The sequence below is a fragment of the Zerene cesonia genome, chromosome 7 (assembly GCF_012273895.1).
Source record: "Zerene cesonia ecotype Mississippi chromosome 7, Zerene_cesonia_1.1, whole genome shotgun sequence".
Classification (NCBI taxonomy): Eukaryota; Metazoa; Arthropoda; class Insecta; order Lepidoptera; family Pieridae; genus Zerene; species Zerene cesonia.
In genome coordinates this window covers 3,481,119-3,498,272 of record NC_052108.1, presented here as the reverse complement: position 1 = coordinate 3,498,272, position 17,154 = coordinate 3,481,119, and the positions used below count along the sequence as shown (strand labels likewise).

At 33.2% G+C, this 17,154-nt stretch overlaps 2 protein-coding genes across 3 annotated transcripts in view; one reads left to right on the top strand and one right to left on the bottom strand.

Annotated features, from left to right (window-relative positions):
- Positions 1 to 681, bottom strand: part of LOC119828305 — a 1,953-nt gene extending 1,272 nt beyond the window's left edge. Inside the window, exon 1 of one of the 2 annotated variants that reach the window (XM_038350426.1) lies at positions 12 to 681. In XM_038350426.1, coding sequence (XP_038206354.1) covers positions 12 to 583 — 572 coding nt within the window. In that variant the 5' untranslated portion in view covers positions 584 to 681. The remainder of the gene's footprint in view (positions 1 to 11) is intronic. The other variant, XM_038350427.1, reaches the window with a different exon arrangement.
- Positions 682 to 4,448: 3,767 nt separating this feature from the next.
- On the top strand, positions 4,449 to 16,954 carry LOC119828357 (BTB/POZ domain-containing protein 6). The gene is made up of 2 exons (XM_038350484.1): positions 4,449 to 4,715; positions 13,827 to 16,954. The coding sequence occupies exon 2, from the start codon at positions 13,852 to 13,854 to the stop codon at positions 15,229 to 15,231; it is 1,380 nt and encodes a 459-aa protein (XP_038206412.1). The 5' UTR covers positions 4,449 to 4,715; positions 13,827 to 13,851; the 3' UTR covers positions 15,232 to 16,954.
- Positions 16,955 to 17,154: the final 200 nt, after the last annotated feature.

The window sequence follows — 17,154 nt, the reverse complement described above, 5'->3', positions numbered from 1 at the left end:
CATTATCAGAGTTTTCTACAATCTTATCAGTTTTTTTGTTAGTCTGTTTTTTTCCTCTATTCCGCGTCACACCTACTACATATTCGGGCATAATTATTTTACTACTTTTGAACATAACCTTTTCTTCTACGTCAACATTAGGCTTAATAGTCTTTGATATCTGAAACATAGGTTTCTTAAAAACTGCCCCAGTTTCATCAGTAACAGTTAAAAATTTATCTGAATCTCTTTCCTCCATTTCTCGAATAAAAGCAAGAGCTGTTGCTGTGTTCGTTGATTCTGACATTTGATCTGGTGTAACATCAGACAAAGAATAGTATACCCAGTTTTGAGGATCTTTCATGTATTGTGGAACTGTTTTAGCTCGTAAACATTCTCGGATATTAGCGTCTTGGCGCTTGTAAATGCTTTCTCTACCTCTGAACTGCTTCATTTCTCGTTTAAGTTTTCTATAACTTTGTTTGTCAATAACACCGTAGTCTTGTGATTCGGAAGCTTTGTTAGATTTGGAAAAACTATATTGTTCTTCTGCGTCCTTCAATGTATTGAAGAGACTCTTTTGCCTTTCGTAGAACGATGTCATGTTTAATTAATGTTTTTATGACTTATTTAAAGCATTCGTTTCTTATATTAAAGATAAAATCCAATTGAAAGGCAATTCTTTTAATTTATGGCAGAAATTGACAAAACAAATGTTGAATGTGAATTGACAGTTGACATTTAGCAAGTTAGCAGTTGGCAGTACCGCTGTGCCGGTGATTACAGAATAAAAAAACATATTACTTTTATAAATCTCGCGGTCGGAATAAAAAGTTATAGTATAGTAACTAAGCCATTAAAACTTAAAAACTATTCGGTATTCTGTGCTAAAATGGTATCAAAATGTTTCGTGGAGATTGGCAAGAACAGTAAAATCAATGTATGGATGATTTAAGAATTCATTTGGTGACACATTACGGAATTCAAAATTGAAAACCAGCTGCACGCCCCGGCTCCGTCTGTATACAAAAACCGTTAATAAATAATAAAGATTATCCTGTCTTTTAAGTTGGATTAAACTGCACATAGTGTGCAGATTTCATTAAAATCGGTTGAGTAGTTGAGGAGTCCATCACGGACAAACAACGTATTTTATATATCAAGATATACAACCAAATGCGCTATATGCACTATTTAAATAAATACTAATCTGCTTTTTTATCGTACAATCATTAGCTTGTAGCATTAAAACTTATTAAAAGGCAAGATGACTAAAAAAATATTCAATTTTAGCGTCTATATAACCGTCAATTATGCTATTTTTATTTTTTCTACCTTTATAATTCTAAGGCAGTCTTTTAACACTGTGGGACGTCCACTGCTACCACAAAGATTTCCAACTCGACGGATCACCGGCGGCCTGCATCCAGTAGCTCTCAAGTCAAGGGTCCTGTGTCCTATGTGTTGTGGTCCTATGCGTCGTCACCCAGTATGTGGCCTCCATTTTAGAACGTTTCTACCCAACGACTATCCTCATTTCTGATTCGAACTCGTTCGGAAACTTCAAGCATTGCTCTTTTCATAGCACGTTAATTGAATCTGAGCTTGGACATTAGCCCCAGGGTTTGAGAGCACGTTTCTGTCTTCTTTTTTTTACTTCTTTCTTCCCAAGCGCCGAGTTGGTTTCGACGATTGACTATTATTCCTCGAAAACTTCGAAAACAGAGTTTCCATACAGACTACTTCGGGCAAAACATGCAAGGCTCACTTATGTTAAACTCTTTAGAGGTCATGCATCTTACTAAAATCTTCCAAGGATTCTGCCGAGGACTACGAAGGCGTCAACGATGGCGATGGCAAATCGAAGATGAAGAATGTGCCCACCATTAATGTTGATGTTAAAAGGCAGTGGAAGCTGAGTGGTGAGGACCTCGGACTTAAAATCGATAAGACGGAGTAAGACCGCCTGTTCCATTCTCTCTTGCCACACGCACGCACTCTTATATTTAAGATCATGCTTTCAGAGGCACTAATATGTCCACATTAGCGGAGCGGTATATGTTGACTGAGCGAAGCTAGCGATAAATAGATAGATAATCGAAGTAAAAAAAATTTTTTTACGACGTTTTTTTGTATTTAAGTATTTTTTCCGTAATCAGCATTTGCATTTTTTTTTGTAGCATTGAGTACAGTAGACTATCGGCGGAACCCCAGTATATGCATAATTCCCAAAAACAAGTGAGGTATGAGCTATTCAATATAATAATTGTAGATGCGTTCGAGACGATTCGGCATATCCCTTAAAAACAGCTTATAAACATGACTCAGCAGTGCGATCTTTAGTTCTTCAAAAGGCTAGAAGGATATTTTTGTGTTAGTAGAATTTCACACCTGTCATATTTATTTTGAAAATTTCTCCCATTTAATCATGCACTGTAAAATATGGTTACTGCAGTCAAACGATTCTCGTTTGGCTCCAGTCATCCATACGTTAAACTAAGTACCACGTGAGTTTGAAAATGTTTCTTGAGCCAAGCGAAATATTTATGAATGAACAACTCAATGACATTAAATATAAATTGAGTTCTATTTCCTCTATTCAAATTCTTTACGACATTTGTTTTAAGGAGTGTAAAAAGTTCATAAAAAAAACACTAATTCTTTCAAACAAAATTATGATTCAAATAAATATTACATTGTGATGAATATAAATTTATTTGAGAATCTTGAAAAAAAGCATTACTCGTTGTGGGAACCGAACCCATACCATATACACCGACGCTCTACCACTAGAGCTATGGAACACGATAGAAAATAGTAATTAATAAACATATATGAATTGACTCACATATATTCAAATAAATATACGCATATTTGAAACTATATTATAAGCATTTTTTAAATTTATACATTTAATGATTTTACATAAAAATACCTTATCAATTTTGATAGCAGTGGGTCCCATTTTTTTATTTGCCCCAGAGCCCTAGGTTACCTAGCTACACCAATGCCTACAGGGTTGTAATTAATTAGGACTTAGGTACTAAATATAATTTGGTAGTAATGTGTGTAGTAAAAACAAACTTTAAGAAAACATTATCTTAGGAATTATGTGTTACAATTTACTGGTTTTATTGAAAATTCGATGATATTTATCTGTTTGAAGTCGCGGTTTACCTACACGTGTACTATCTGCTGATTACTTAAAAGCAACTTTGCTTAGTTTAATGTAGTTCCAAAGCGTATTTAATCCTGTTATGTACAAAGCCGAAACCGATAAGATAGTAAAAGGGAACAATTAGATTTTCAATGTGTACAGTATAACAATTATTGGCTTACTACGTATTTAAGTCTAAGCATGTCTGCAGTATTAGATTTTCGTATTTTACAATCTTCAGCTATTAACTATAAATGCAAACAGATTAGATAAACAAAGGATTATGCGACATTATCATTATTTAATATAGCTACCTACGATGCAAATGCTTTGAAAATGATGTGTTTTTCATTGATGAGAAATTGTACTGATATTTATATCAAGATCAAGCAAAAACCTTATATTACACCGAATAAAACTTGCAAGAAATACGTTGGAATATTTTTGTGTTATATACATATTCCGAAGCTATAAAATTCAAATGAATGGAAAGTATTTTTCTGTCAAAAAGTTGTTTATTCCTAGACTAAGTTGACCCTATCTTTTTAAAAAGATGTTAGTCTCTCATCGTTTTTGTAAAAACGAAATAATGATGTATATATACTATACTACCTTTTTTCTTTTGCAGTCGAAGAATCTACTTACGAGAATATTCATAGAACATTCCCGAACTTTAGTAAGAGATAATAAAACGAGAACGAGAATATTGTTTTTTGCTATTTAACCTGTATACTGTAGATATTATATTTATTTCTGTTTTCCTTAGAGCGTGGCCATGGAAACAATGCGATTGACCCATTTTACCTTATTTATTATACACAACATCCAGTGAACCTGTGAACCAATTATTTACAATTTACAAAAAATAAATAGCCAATCAAAATTTTTCTTCCATATGTATTTAATTAATAGAATGATTTTTAATTATCATGGCAAGAAACTTATTATCTTAAAATATTACCTACTTATTTAAAGTAATCAAGAACTTAAAAATACTCATGCGCCCTTGAAATTTAATAGTTGCTTTACGCATTATTGTAATTTTGCTATTGTAATAATATTATGTAGTCGATTTGTCTTTATCTCAATAATAATAGAAATATATTAAAGATGAATATTTTAGCTATGTTTGGTACGAGCTGTAAAAATGCCATCAATTTTGTTGAGGTAAATGCCTGAAAACAGTGGATTGTGTATAGGAGCATTCATCAGCTGAGCTCCTCGGAACTGAAAACTATTTGTCAATAACCGCTTGGACCGAGACTGGCATCTTTTTGTTGATAGCTGAACAACGCATGCGCGGATATCGCCCGGTGAACATTCACTGCCAGCGTTCAGTGCTGAATTCACGCGAAAACCGCTGCTAATATTGGCGCGGGAAACGCGACGCGACGGGTGTGCCGGGTTGGGCTCAGGGCGGGCGGCGCGCGCATCCACCACTCCAACATTTAACCCGTTTTGAAAACAACATCTACGCACAAAGGAGTTCAAACATAACATATGTTCGCCCTGCAAGCGTGACTTTGCATTAGTGATACATCAGTCGCCTGTTCCTGAAATGTGCAGCTCTCTCCAACAGGTAGTTATGTTTTGTTGTTCTTAAATTGTTGTTGTTTAGTGAATTAATGTACAAATTTGTTTTTCTCATATCGAAATTCTTAGAATAGGTCCATGAAATATTTTACATAGAATATAGTTATTGATCAATTTACATACCTACACCTAATTAAACATCTTATTGATCATACAACGCATATAATTATATCAATAGGTATTTCTTTCATAATTTATTTCTTCAAAAAGAAACATTTTGATCATTACATTATAGATGATGTATTATGCTTAACAAAAGCTATTTGAAATCATAAACGATTTCAAGTACATAGCTTTATATGAAATTCGTCGATTAGTTAGATATTCATTATATTTACTCGACTTCAAAAAGATGGAGATTTCTTAATTTCAATATTTGATTATTCCCTTAGTTCTAAATGGATTATCATTTAATTTAAAGTAAGGAAACAGTTTTACAATAATATACAGTAAAATAAGTCATCAAATAGAAAGTATCTGAATCCTATCCTCCTTTTTATTTATTTATTTAATTTAATATTATAAAAGGAAACTTTGTAAGGATGTGTGTGTGTTTGTTGCTCTTACGCAAAAACTTGAAAATCGATTGCAATGAAATTTGGTACGTAGATAGCTGGACAACTGGAATAACATATAGGCAACTTATAATCCTGATATTCCTAGGATTCCGGGATACGGACTTAGGCGGGTGAAGCCGCGGGGCGCAGAGTCGAGCACGCTTCGGTACGAATTGGGCCAGCTCGCACCGGGGAAGTACCACACCCCCACAGAAAACCGGCGTGAAATAGTGGCATGCCACTGTGTTTCGTACGGTGAGTGGGGGAGCCGGAGGCCCGTTTCCTTTTCCTCACCCGTCCTAGCCCATTCCTACTTTCCAGTCGTTAATCCTTTCCTTTTTCCCTTACCCCATAAAAGCGGGCAGCGCATTCACAGAGGTACTACCTTTGCGAATGTTTATGGGCGGTGGTGATCGCTTAACATCAGGCGAACCACCAGCTCAGCTGCCCGCTATGACATAAAAAAAAAAAAAAAAAAAAAAAAAATTATCTATAAATTAAACAAATGTTTATGTTCCAAAATATCTTCAAAATGTTCTTAATCACTTCAATCACTCAATTTAATAATGTAAGTATAAGTAGAAATTACACATTATAACTAATTACATTGTGGATTACTATTTTTAGGTTCATTGAATTTCATTGCCAAATGACCTAAGCGTAAAACTCGCGAACGGCTCGACCAATTGGCTTAATTTTTCTATATATTTAGGATAGCTCCTATGATTTAAAATACTACGGGTGAATACCGTTAGTACACAATAAAAATAGAAGATAGTACTATGAATATTTGATTTATCACTTTCATGCGAAAAAATAACTAGATAAATTTCTATTCTTTCAAAATTTCTAATTTATAAAGCATAAGCTGCGTCCCGCGGTTTAACCCCCGTAAGTCCGTATCCCGTAGGAATATCGGGATAAAAAGTTGCCTGTATTCCAGTTGTCCAGCTATCTACGTACCAAATTTCATTGCAATCCGTTCAGTAGTTTTTGCGTGAAAGAGCAACACACACACACACACACCCAAACATCCACATCCACAAACTTTCGCATTAATAATATTGGTAGTAAATAGGATTTCAATATTAAAAAACTAAAAAATAAATTTAGGTAAATGGAATTTATCCTCTGACTGTATTACGTTGACGTTATAAACGTTATATTTCTATACCCTTTAAAAACCATTAATGTAGTAATGAAACGTCACTTGTTCCTTCACTACATGTGCGATATGTAAAAATTTACATGTGACATTATTCATCGTCATATCCCTTGCTTCTATCGCAGTTAATTACTATTTATCGGTAATTATACACACTTGTAGTTTTTATAATTTGGTTCTTCATTTACCAACTAACGGCGTTGAAACTGTAACAGTTTACCATATCATTGCTTAATATATATGAAAATCGTTAATTTTATGTTTTTAATATTATAATTATTGTTTAATATTATTACAAAAATAGATGACTCTCAAATGTTACTCTGCCAAGACACACTTTTTTTGGGCTAAAATAAATTTCCGACCTATTCATAACGTACATAAAATTTCCATAAAAATTGGTCAAACTATTTCAGTTGGCTTTCAAATCTATGCGTGTACGCCTGTAGGAATACACTCACATACTATATGCAATTGCCTTTTTGTTATTGTAATTTATTTAGTTAGACATGTTTTAAGCTATTTATTATTTAGTGCGAACTGCGAATGACTCGTTCTCAAGTCATAGCTAATTGCTCTACATAGTTTAGCTTGCTTGGATTCATAAACCTAATTGCACATATTTGCTACCGATATAATTATGGTACCTGTGTCAAATTATCTATGATTTGACGAGGTTCGCCTTCCGAAATCAATTCAAATAATAACAAACAAATCAATTTAACATGTATTCATAATTTGATAATTAGGAATGAAAGATAAACAAAACAGTTGGGTGGGCAAAACTGCAGTTGATGAATAATTTTTAAATAGGATTGATGATTTATGATTACGTATTTATAATTAAAAAAAAAGATTCATAAAAATCGTTTCACCCATTAAAAAGTTATGAGGAAAAAAAATGATAACCTCCTCCTTTTTCGAAGTCGGTTGAAAATTATGGTTATTAGTCACAACGTTCGGAAAGAATTCTATATTGGCATATCGCCAATGTTTAATAATGTACCTATTTATAAAGCTTCACTTAAATAGGCAGCTGATAATATTGGTTCTAAGAAATTGACTTGTGATTAATAATTTAGCCCAACCGATAATAAGGTGTATGAACCATGGCGTGTTATATAAACTAGCTGTGACCCGCGGTTGAAACCGCGTAAGTCAGTATCCCGTAGGAATATCGGTATAAAAAGTGCCTATGTGTTATTTCAGTTGTCCAGCTATCTACGAAGCAAAATAGTACTATTATTCACCAATAGATGTCAGGAAAAAAAAACACGAATATGACATTTTCTAAAAAAAAATTCCTAGCTAGATCGATTTATCGCCCCCGAAACCCCCTATATACTAAATTTCATGAAAATCGTTGGAGCCGATTCCGAGATTCCAATTATATATATATATATATATATACAAGAATTGCTCGTTTAAAGGTATAAGATAAAAGTATAACTGCGTCTCATTGCTGTTCCATGTATGTACCTACAAAAAGTGCAAAACATCGCTATTACTATTATTATTTGTAAATTATTTTTAATTGATACTGTTCTTTAATAACATATCATGCGGTTGAATTCTGGACAAATAATATAACTAAATCTTTGAAGATATATTTAGACGAAAAGTAATTACCTGCCTAAATGATACCAAATAGATACTTCGTATTTTATACTCATTCCAAGTAATTAACGATTAAACTAAATTTAGATCGTTAATGTGTCTAATTATTATTATTGAAGCTACTCTTAGGAATCGCGTTTAAAGTAAATTATAAGATTAATTGTTATTTCCGCATGAGTGGTTAGGATGACGCGCTCCACGTCATGTTGTGGACGAAATTACAGAGAATATGTCCTATACAGCGAATGTTTCCACCAACGGAAAGTTTGAAAGGTCTTAAATGTTTCCATACTTACGGGATTTGAAGGCATTAGTAATACCGGGTTATATTAATTCAGGATCTATTCAATAATCCCTCACTTGTACCGTAAACACATTAGCAAACGATAGGCTCCTGAAGGCATACATCGAGACTTAAAAACTTCTTCGTATATTGTAAGTTCATACTTTTTTCTCATTTTCACTTGAAACTGTAATAACTGTTATTGTTACATTGACTATGAGTTATATAGTTTGTAAGTACTTATAATTTTCTTTTTAGCCGCGGGGTACTTTTCTATACATTTGCATTATTTCATTCCCTTTATTTCCTTAGAAATTGTGTTGGGCTAATCTTTGTACACAACAAGGACTGTCTAGATCGTCTAGACAGCATTTATTGCTTTAGGAAACCTCCCCCTAGTAATGTGGAAACTTAATTTAAATTCGAAGTCAGACTGTATCTACCTTTTCTTTCCACCGTTATTCTACCGTTTCCTTTACGCCAATTTGAAAGGGTAATGGACTTTATATTATTATATACCCTGTTTAAAAAATTAATAAAAATAATTGTACATGTATTTAAAATACCTACGCAAAAGATAATGTAAAGAATTTCAATTTAAAGTCAAGCATTTGTTTTATAGATTATTGAGCATGGGTTTCGCAATCCACATAAAAATTTAATAGCCGAAATTCGTGACTGTTTGTCACAATGTCTCCTTTTATGATCGGCCAGATAAGAGTGCTACTGTTTTGCTTACAAATGTGGAAATATTAAAAAACAAGAAGTACTTTACTAGAGTTAATGTTATCTTGGCGTGATTCACACTTCGTACCTCTCAACTCCATGTGTATGAATCAATATAGAATACAAATTTGTATCATTCGCTCATCGTGAAGGATGTTGACCGCAAGACCATTGATGACGGTGTCATGATTCTGGAAACGTATTATTCAAATTACGTAAAGGATACAAAATTTTTCTAAGCTAGCTGGTGGATAAAACAAAAATTCTAATTTTATTCAGATAATGATACCTAATAATTGCTGTAAATTAATTCCCGACTATCGATTTTATCTGTTGATATATACCGCGTTATATAGTACCAATTTATCCAAAATATTATCTACAAAAAATTATTTGATTCTAATTTTATGCTAATACTAATTTGAAACACCTATTAATTATTTAGCAAAATTTAAAACGTTTGTTTTTTATTAACACTTCGAATTTCCCTCTATAGCCTATAGTTTTATATTGCCAGTTTACTCTTGACCCAGTTAATAAATGTAGGGCGGCATACCGGGGCCGCTCGCTCCAGCCCGCCCAACGAAAGTATATTTGGCAGATATGCAGTGGACCCATTTCCTAATAAAGCTGCATCAACAATAACAATTCATCAATGCTCGCATCAATTTAATATTAAAATACAATTTATTTAAATTCGATTGACGCCAGATTTATATCCACGTATGAAATATTTAATTATTTTAAAACATTTGTAATTATATTTTAGCAGGCTTATCAAAATAGAAATAACTCTGGCGGTTATCTATCGTAGCATTACTATGGTTTATCAGACATTCCCAAAGGATCTTACAAAGAAAGATAATTGTGATTTTTATAATATTTCTTTCTACCCACCAGGTATATCTAAACATTGCTGTGGTGTAGATTATTTGTTATACACGGGTTAAAATAATGAAACAAAAGCGGGTTACGTGATTTTCCAGATAGTTTGAATCTGATTAAATTAAGCCATTTATTTATGTAATTAGAAAAAAAAATAACAATAAATTCATGTAATACAAATTCAAATTAATGTCCGACGTTATTTAATTTACTAATGTATAAAAATAACAAGGAAAACTTATTTGACGCAAGCATACCGAAATTTGTTATTTGTCTGAAATATTACAACATGTATGCTCATTCTAATATACAGTTTAAATAATATAGAACAGTGTTTGTAGTGCTCTATTGTTGCTATATTTATTCTAGTGATTCCAGCTTGTGCTTTTAAACATTAAGTGTAATAAATTTGAATACAATGTTTCGTAAACCAAATCTTTACTTTCAATGTCACGGGCTTTATAAGGTCTTGTTTCAAAATAGAGTATTTCAATAGATGGCATCTACGTTTGCTAACGAAATTAACAAGTTCATAAGTTTAGTACCTATCTAGACTGTCTAAATAACATGATAAAGAGCGTCAACATGTTATTATTGAAATTAATTTGAGTATAGATAACCCGTTCACAGGTCAAGGCTAATATATTATTTATATACTGTTGCAATTTACAAAAAATCACTATCATTTGTTTATATTTAAGGAAAGATCTGTAAGTGAACATAATAATGATAATAAATTTATTATTTAAGAATATCGTAGCGACAATAAAATAACATTAATTAAGAATTCAAATAGATACGTAGAAAACATAATGTTTTGTGTTTTCATACACAAACATTTGTTTTTCCCGTTCCCTGTTGTTATGTGCCTTAAAGTTGGAAATTATTACAATGGGTCCATTAGTTCTTTAGATCAGCGCGTTAAAAAAAAAACAAACTTCGATATATTCAATATTATTCGTATAGATGCACATTAACTTATTAGTATATCATCATCATCAGCCCATATATTTTCCCCCTGCTGGGACACAGGCCTCCTATGAGGGATCAGGTCATAATCCACCACGCTGGCCAAGTGTGGGCTGGCAGATGTCACATGTCGTCGAACTTTTTGATATTAATATATATTGTAATAGTATTATAAACTATCTGTTTACGGTTTAACCTGGAGTAAAAAAGTCTATGTCACTCCCGAATAGCTCTCTGTTAGAAATGTTATCTCGTTACAAAAAGCAAATCTTTAAGCTTTTTGCGTTTGCATCTTCGTGTATGTTGGTCCATCTCCTGATGCAAAGTGCAACTGTAGTCCGTAACCTTTGCCCTTATAGAGCGTAATCCTGTTAATGGAAATCAATACGCGAAACGGGATCGCAGGTCGACTCCCTTGCGGCTTGCGCTTTGGGCGTCGTTTCCGCGTGTCGCAGTCCAGTTCTATTTCCGAAGCACATCAATGTTGTTGTTTTTTATCACATTACACCACAACATATTGCAACGTGATTATATCTTAAATAGTAAATGATGCAATCATAAAAGTAAATGAAATTATTTCGTTTTATGAAATCCGGGCACGAATTTTGGTAGATGTCAATAAATTGTAGATTCTACTATTTATATAAGGCTTTCTGTGCTCTGCTATATTTTTATTTTGTTTATATTGCTATTTAAAACTGACAGCCCTTCTCGGTCTGGATAGGTGCATTAGTGAAATTACTTATTATATTAATGGAGGCAAGAATCATCAGCGGCTTCCCATTTACCCGTGGCTTCTCTCGAGTGGTAGATACTTGCGTAAACGGTAGTCTATGCGTTTATCAACTACAACTATATTCTATCTCTGTACCACATTTCATACAAATATTAAACATAACACGAAAGAGGTCAACCAAAAGATATTGACAAACACTTATCATATTTTATGTATAAAATTTTACAATGTTTAAGCAAGTGTCACAGTATAATACACAATAGTTTAAATGTCCTAAGTACAAGAACCTTTTCCTAATTATTGTATCGGTAATATTTGATCACGGTCATCGAGCGTCACGTCCGACGGATCGATCACGTTATGAACCCTGATTGGCTCAATTTCCGTATCACACCAAAGAAATGAATAATTACATCATGCACAAAGGATATCGTACATGATCTAATTAATGAACGCCTTGGTTTCAGTACAAGGCTGGAGGCATTATCGCTCTTAAGCCGACTTGCGCAATTTGTAGGATGTACGGTTGAGCACAGAGGGCGTATTCGGACCGTGTCCATTTTTCTTTAAATTTTATTAGTTTAACATATTTATTGGTAATGCGAAACCTTTCAAATCTTACTCAGATGATACTGACCTATTTCTTATTACAATTGTATTGCAACGAAGCGTATAACATAATACGAATAAAAGTATTAGATTCTATTCAAGTCTATCTATCCGATTACATGCATTACAGTGTATTACACATATTAAAATACCGACATTAACAGTGAAACTTCATTTCAACAGATGAATAGCATTTCAGAGCGATGCTAATGGATCATGAAGAAAGCTTTTATGCTTTCGCAACATGGTAGGTACGTTCGGATTACGCTAAATATAGGGCAATTCCAGACCAACACTATTAAACTATGCGAATGTGTGTTAAGGAATGATTTCAAGTTACTGTAGTTAATGTCCAGCAGTTTCGAAATGATTTTCACAAAGCTGTTATAAATACACTAGGAAATCGTGCGATTAGATTGCGACATGCAATGAAATATTTAGGTGACAGTGGGGAAGTGGCCAAATGTTAAAATAAAATTTGGAAACACGGAAGTGTGAAATGGTATAATTAGATAATGACATGATTATCTTTTGATTTGTTTAATCTGATTTTAAAATATTTAAATAATGGTAAATAGTATCGTTTGTTTGGGATTTCATATTTCAGATTGCTGAGAATTACACTTAAACGCCTTCTATTTTTGTTTTGTATCCGATCTTGAATTCGAACGCGATGACGCATCGCAGAATGTTTGTGAATTATAACAAGATGGCAGTGCTTGCTCTATTTTTGTATTATGTACTTATGAAGGGATTTAATAATGAAATTGTAGGTATTTTAACGAAGTAATTATTACCGTTATTTGAGACTATGTTGATCAAATAAAGCAAATAATTTGTATATAATGGAATAGTAATTGATCTATTGAAGTAATATAATGACAAATCGGAAGCCGGAATATATAACGTAGTTTATAATGACCTACTCAAATAGATGCATGCCCTTGAAAGTCTTTAACACTTTGAGTGATTCGTAATACAAACTAATGGTAATAATGATTCTTTATATGGTATTGAAATCCACACATAGGCATAACAAGGATGATAACATTGCCTGTAAAATGTATGTTTACAGGCAATGTTATCATCCTTTATTTGTGCTAATAATTTATTGTCAGAATTTACATTATATACAGCACAATTGGTCCATTCCAAGATACTACATAGAAAGAAGATACTATATTTCACCCCCTTTGAAATATTTAATATGAAAATATAAAAAGTTCTATCTACTTCACATTATGGTTTTATTGTATAATTCTCAAAAACTACTGAATGATAATAAAGTTATCACACTAAAATTATAAAGGTGAAAGTTTGTTTGCTTGAATGTTTGTCCGCTAGTCACGCTAAAACTATTGAACGTATTTTGATGAAATTTGGTATACAGACGGTATGAGCTGACTTGGATGATAGGTTACTTTTATCCCGATTAAATGCTCCCTTGGGATAAACCAGGAGTGTCGATATCCTGGTAGAATCGTGACGAGCGTCTAGTATTAAATAATTGTATTTAAATAAGTGGAAATAACTTAATTTTTATTTTTCAGAATCAGTAAAAAGAAACAAATCAAGATGACGATCGTAGTAAATCCTGCGAGAACTGATTCAACAGAAGACTTGGCGACACCAACCAATCCCATTCCCAATCCCATTCCCAATCCCATTCCCAACCCTATTCCCAATCCCATTTCCAATATCAATGCCATTGGGTTAGAGTTGCCCCTATCTAGCCCCTCTCCAACTGAGGAGCCAATGCTCAACGATGAATATGTCGAATATGGCAGTCCACAATCCGACATTGAAAATGACAATGGGAACTCTAGTAGTAACTCTCCAGAATCTCCTCCCAATAATCTTTATGATGACGAAACTCAAAGTGATATAGTGTTCGTGGCTGGTATTAACGGTGACACGTACCGTTTCCCCGGCCACCGCCGGGTTCTAGCTGCTACAAGTCCTGTTTTTGCTGCGCTACTATCAGCAAAGACAGATATTATTGTTGTCGATTATATCGACCATCGAGGTTTCGAGAATTTGCTTCGCTACTACTATTGTGAGCCTACTCAACTCAACACAGTTCACACAGCTAGATCTACGCTCGATGCCGCCTACAAATTTTTATGTCCCCAACTTACCGAGCGTTGCGCTCGTAAGCTCGATGAAATGCTAGACGCTGAAGTTGCACTGGATATTTTACGAGATTTGCGCTTCTTGTGCGCAAGGCTTCCAGGAGCAGCATCAGCACCACCGTTGCCAACGCTGTCAGATGATCGAGCAGCTCGCTCACACGCACAATGCGCAAGTTGGTGCGACATGCTGGCACATAATACTCTTCTTGTGTTAGATGACAACGCAGATGCAGCGCTCCAACACGAAAAAATAGAAGATCTGACCTACGAAGATCTTGCGTTGATCGTAAAGCGTGACACTCTTCGGGTATCGAACGAACTTGTTTTGATTGAGGCTTTATCACGATGGAGCACGGCAGTTTGCAAAAGATATAAACGTGAGTTGACGCCCAGTAACAAACGGGCTGCTCTTGGTGAGCTTTCATATTGCCCCCGCTATTTGCTACTTCAGGGTGAGGAATTAGACCGAGCTTTAGGATTTGAATTATTGGAGCCGATGGAACGGGCGTTGGTTTTAGCTCGTGCTAGGAAATTATCGGCTCCGATTCCCGTGGGAACTCACCAAGAGAATTTACTTCGCCGTTGGGCTCGTCCCAGACCAAAAGAACCGGCTGCAGCTCCAGTTAAGTTAAGTGTTCGTTCAGAGCCTGAACAGGAAGAACCACAGGCAACGAAACTCTGTGCTCGTCGTCCAAAACGCCTGAAACAACCCAAATATCAGATAGAGGATCCTTATTCTTACAACTCATATGTAAACAAAAAAGGCTGCTGTTCTAAATTTGCGGATGGCTTAATACGAGCGTTAATTTGTATATTTGAATAGAAAGATCTTATAAAAATTTATTAAATTAAACAAGAACATAAATGTTATAAAATAATCCATATCTTCTATCTTTCTTCTTAAAAAAACGGACGTTCTGCTTTTGTGTTATATGTCTTAGAAATAACACCTTCGTGTAAGAAAAGGCAGATAATAGAAAGATACTTGGATTGTTTGCTACATAATATATATTATACATTTTTGAGAAATTGGAAAGAAATTGATGTAGTAATAACTATTAGCGGGAGTAGAGAAATCTGAATCAAAAGAATTAATATGTAGAATTAACATTAATATTTTGATATGGAAAGCTTGTATACATTCGTAATTAATGTAGCTCAGCTGCATATCTTGTAGTCTTTTCAAATTAGATTAAATACATATTAAAACTCGCTTATGTTATGTAAATTTATGTATAGTTAAATCAAATTGTGGGACAATATGGCAGAAATTTATACAAAAATTAGGTGCACAAACATAATTTCTACTAAGTTTTTGTTAACGCTGTTATTCTTTAAAGAAAATTTTATTGCATTAACGCAACGATTTACTTATATTTGTTGCTTAGTATGTACCTTATTTTTAAATAGGATTTCAGTTATCTTAGTTGTATAATTGCTCCTTATATAGGATACTGATGTTTCCTAATTATTAATTTTTTTGCTAGTCGATAGCTTAAGTACATTGTTATTTTTACTATATCCGTATTTATAGTTAATTTTTGTATTTTAATATTTCAACGCACCAGCGTTCGTAAAGACGACAACGATACGACACCTCGTATCGTTTGTAATTTCATTACAAATATAAACAATGTAAGAACATATTATTTGTTATAATTAAGCCGTTTATAGGAATTAAGGCAGTGCCATAACAAGTAGATCATACAAGTAAGTTACTTCTCATCGTCGAAATTTGAAACTTCATCTGTAAATATTGCTCACAACCTAATATAAAGTAAATTTGAATGTATTTTCGTACTATTTCAAATACGAATTCTTCTTATGAATTTTTCTACGTATCCTTTTACATGAGATATAAATATACAGTCATGGGATAATCTCTTAAAGAAAATACTTCTACGAAAGGTATTTCTTTTAAACTTTTGTTTAATTTGCTTCGGAAGAATATTGTCATTTGAATGAGAATATTATTGTCTTCTGAATTGGTGATTAATGAAATAAGATTTGCTGGTGAATAAAATTATCAACTATATAAACCTTGATTGTCAGGAAATTGTCTATATAATTTAATAAAATTTTGCGTATCAAGTTCTAGGTGTATTAAAATAATTACTTGTATTACCATTCTGTGAAACTTAAGTTTTTGGTGTTTTATTTTTATAATTTCTATTGAATAGAAATTTATAAAATTCGTTATAACAAGATCTATGCATGTCTACCAAAGATTTTTTTAATATACCAACCCATTCATATCTATTTTTCATAGCTGGTTCATAGGGATTTTATTCGCTGGCAACGTCTGTAAAAGTAAATAAATTTTATTATAGAATACGAATACCTGCAAATTGGTATAAATCTCAAATTAGGTATTAACTTTGCATTTACAACCTAAAATTATGTTACCATTATAATATTACAATTAAATTGTACCTTCTTTTTTAAATGAATGTTTAACAAATTAGAAATTATTTGCATTAAATGTAATCATTAATCAATGTAGTCAAAATATGAAAGTGTCCAGCTCAAAGCTGAATGTATGTATTTCAATGGAAAAATAAAATAAATATGTCGTTAACTGCTTTTTATTTTAGAGTCACTTCTTACCCACCACATCCGACATCTGCGAAAAAACTATTGCCATTTTTCATTTTGTAAGTAAAATCATTGTAGTCCAGTCATTTTAGGGGGTTCACCTAGGAAACGTGGCCTACCTAGCTGTAAATTCGTATATACTTGTATGATG

Bases quoted from the DNA above. Each gene is read 5' to 3' on its own strand.
- LOC119828357 (XM_038350484.1), top strand. From the start codon at position 13,852: ATGACGATCGTAGTAAATCCTGCGAGAACTGATTCAACAGAAGACTTG.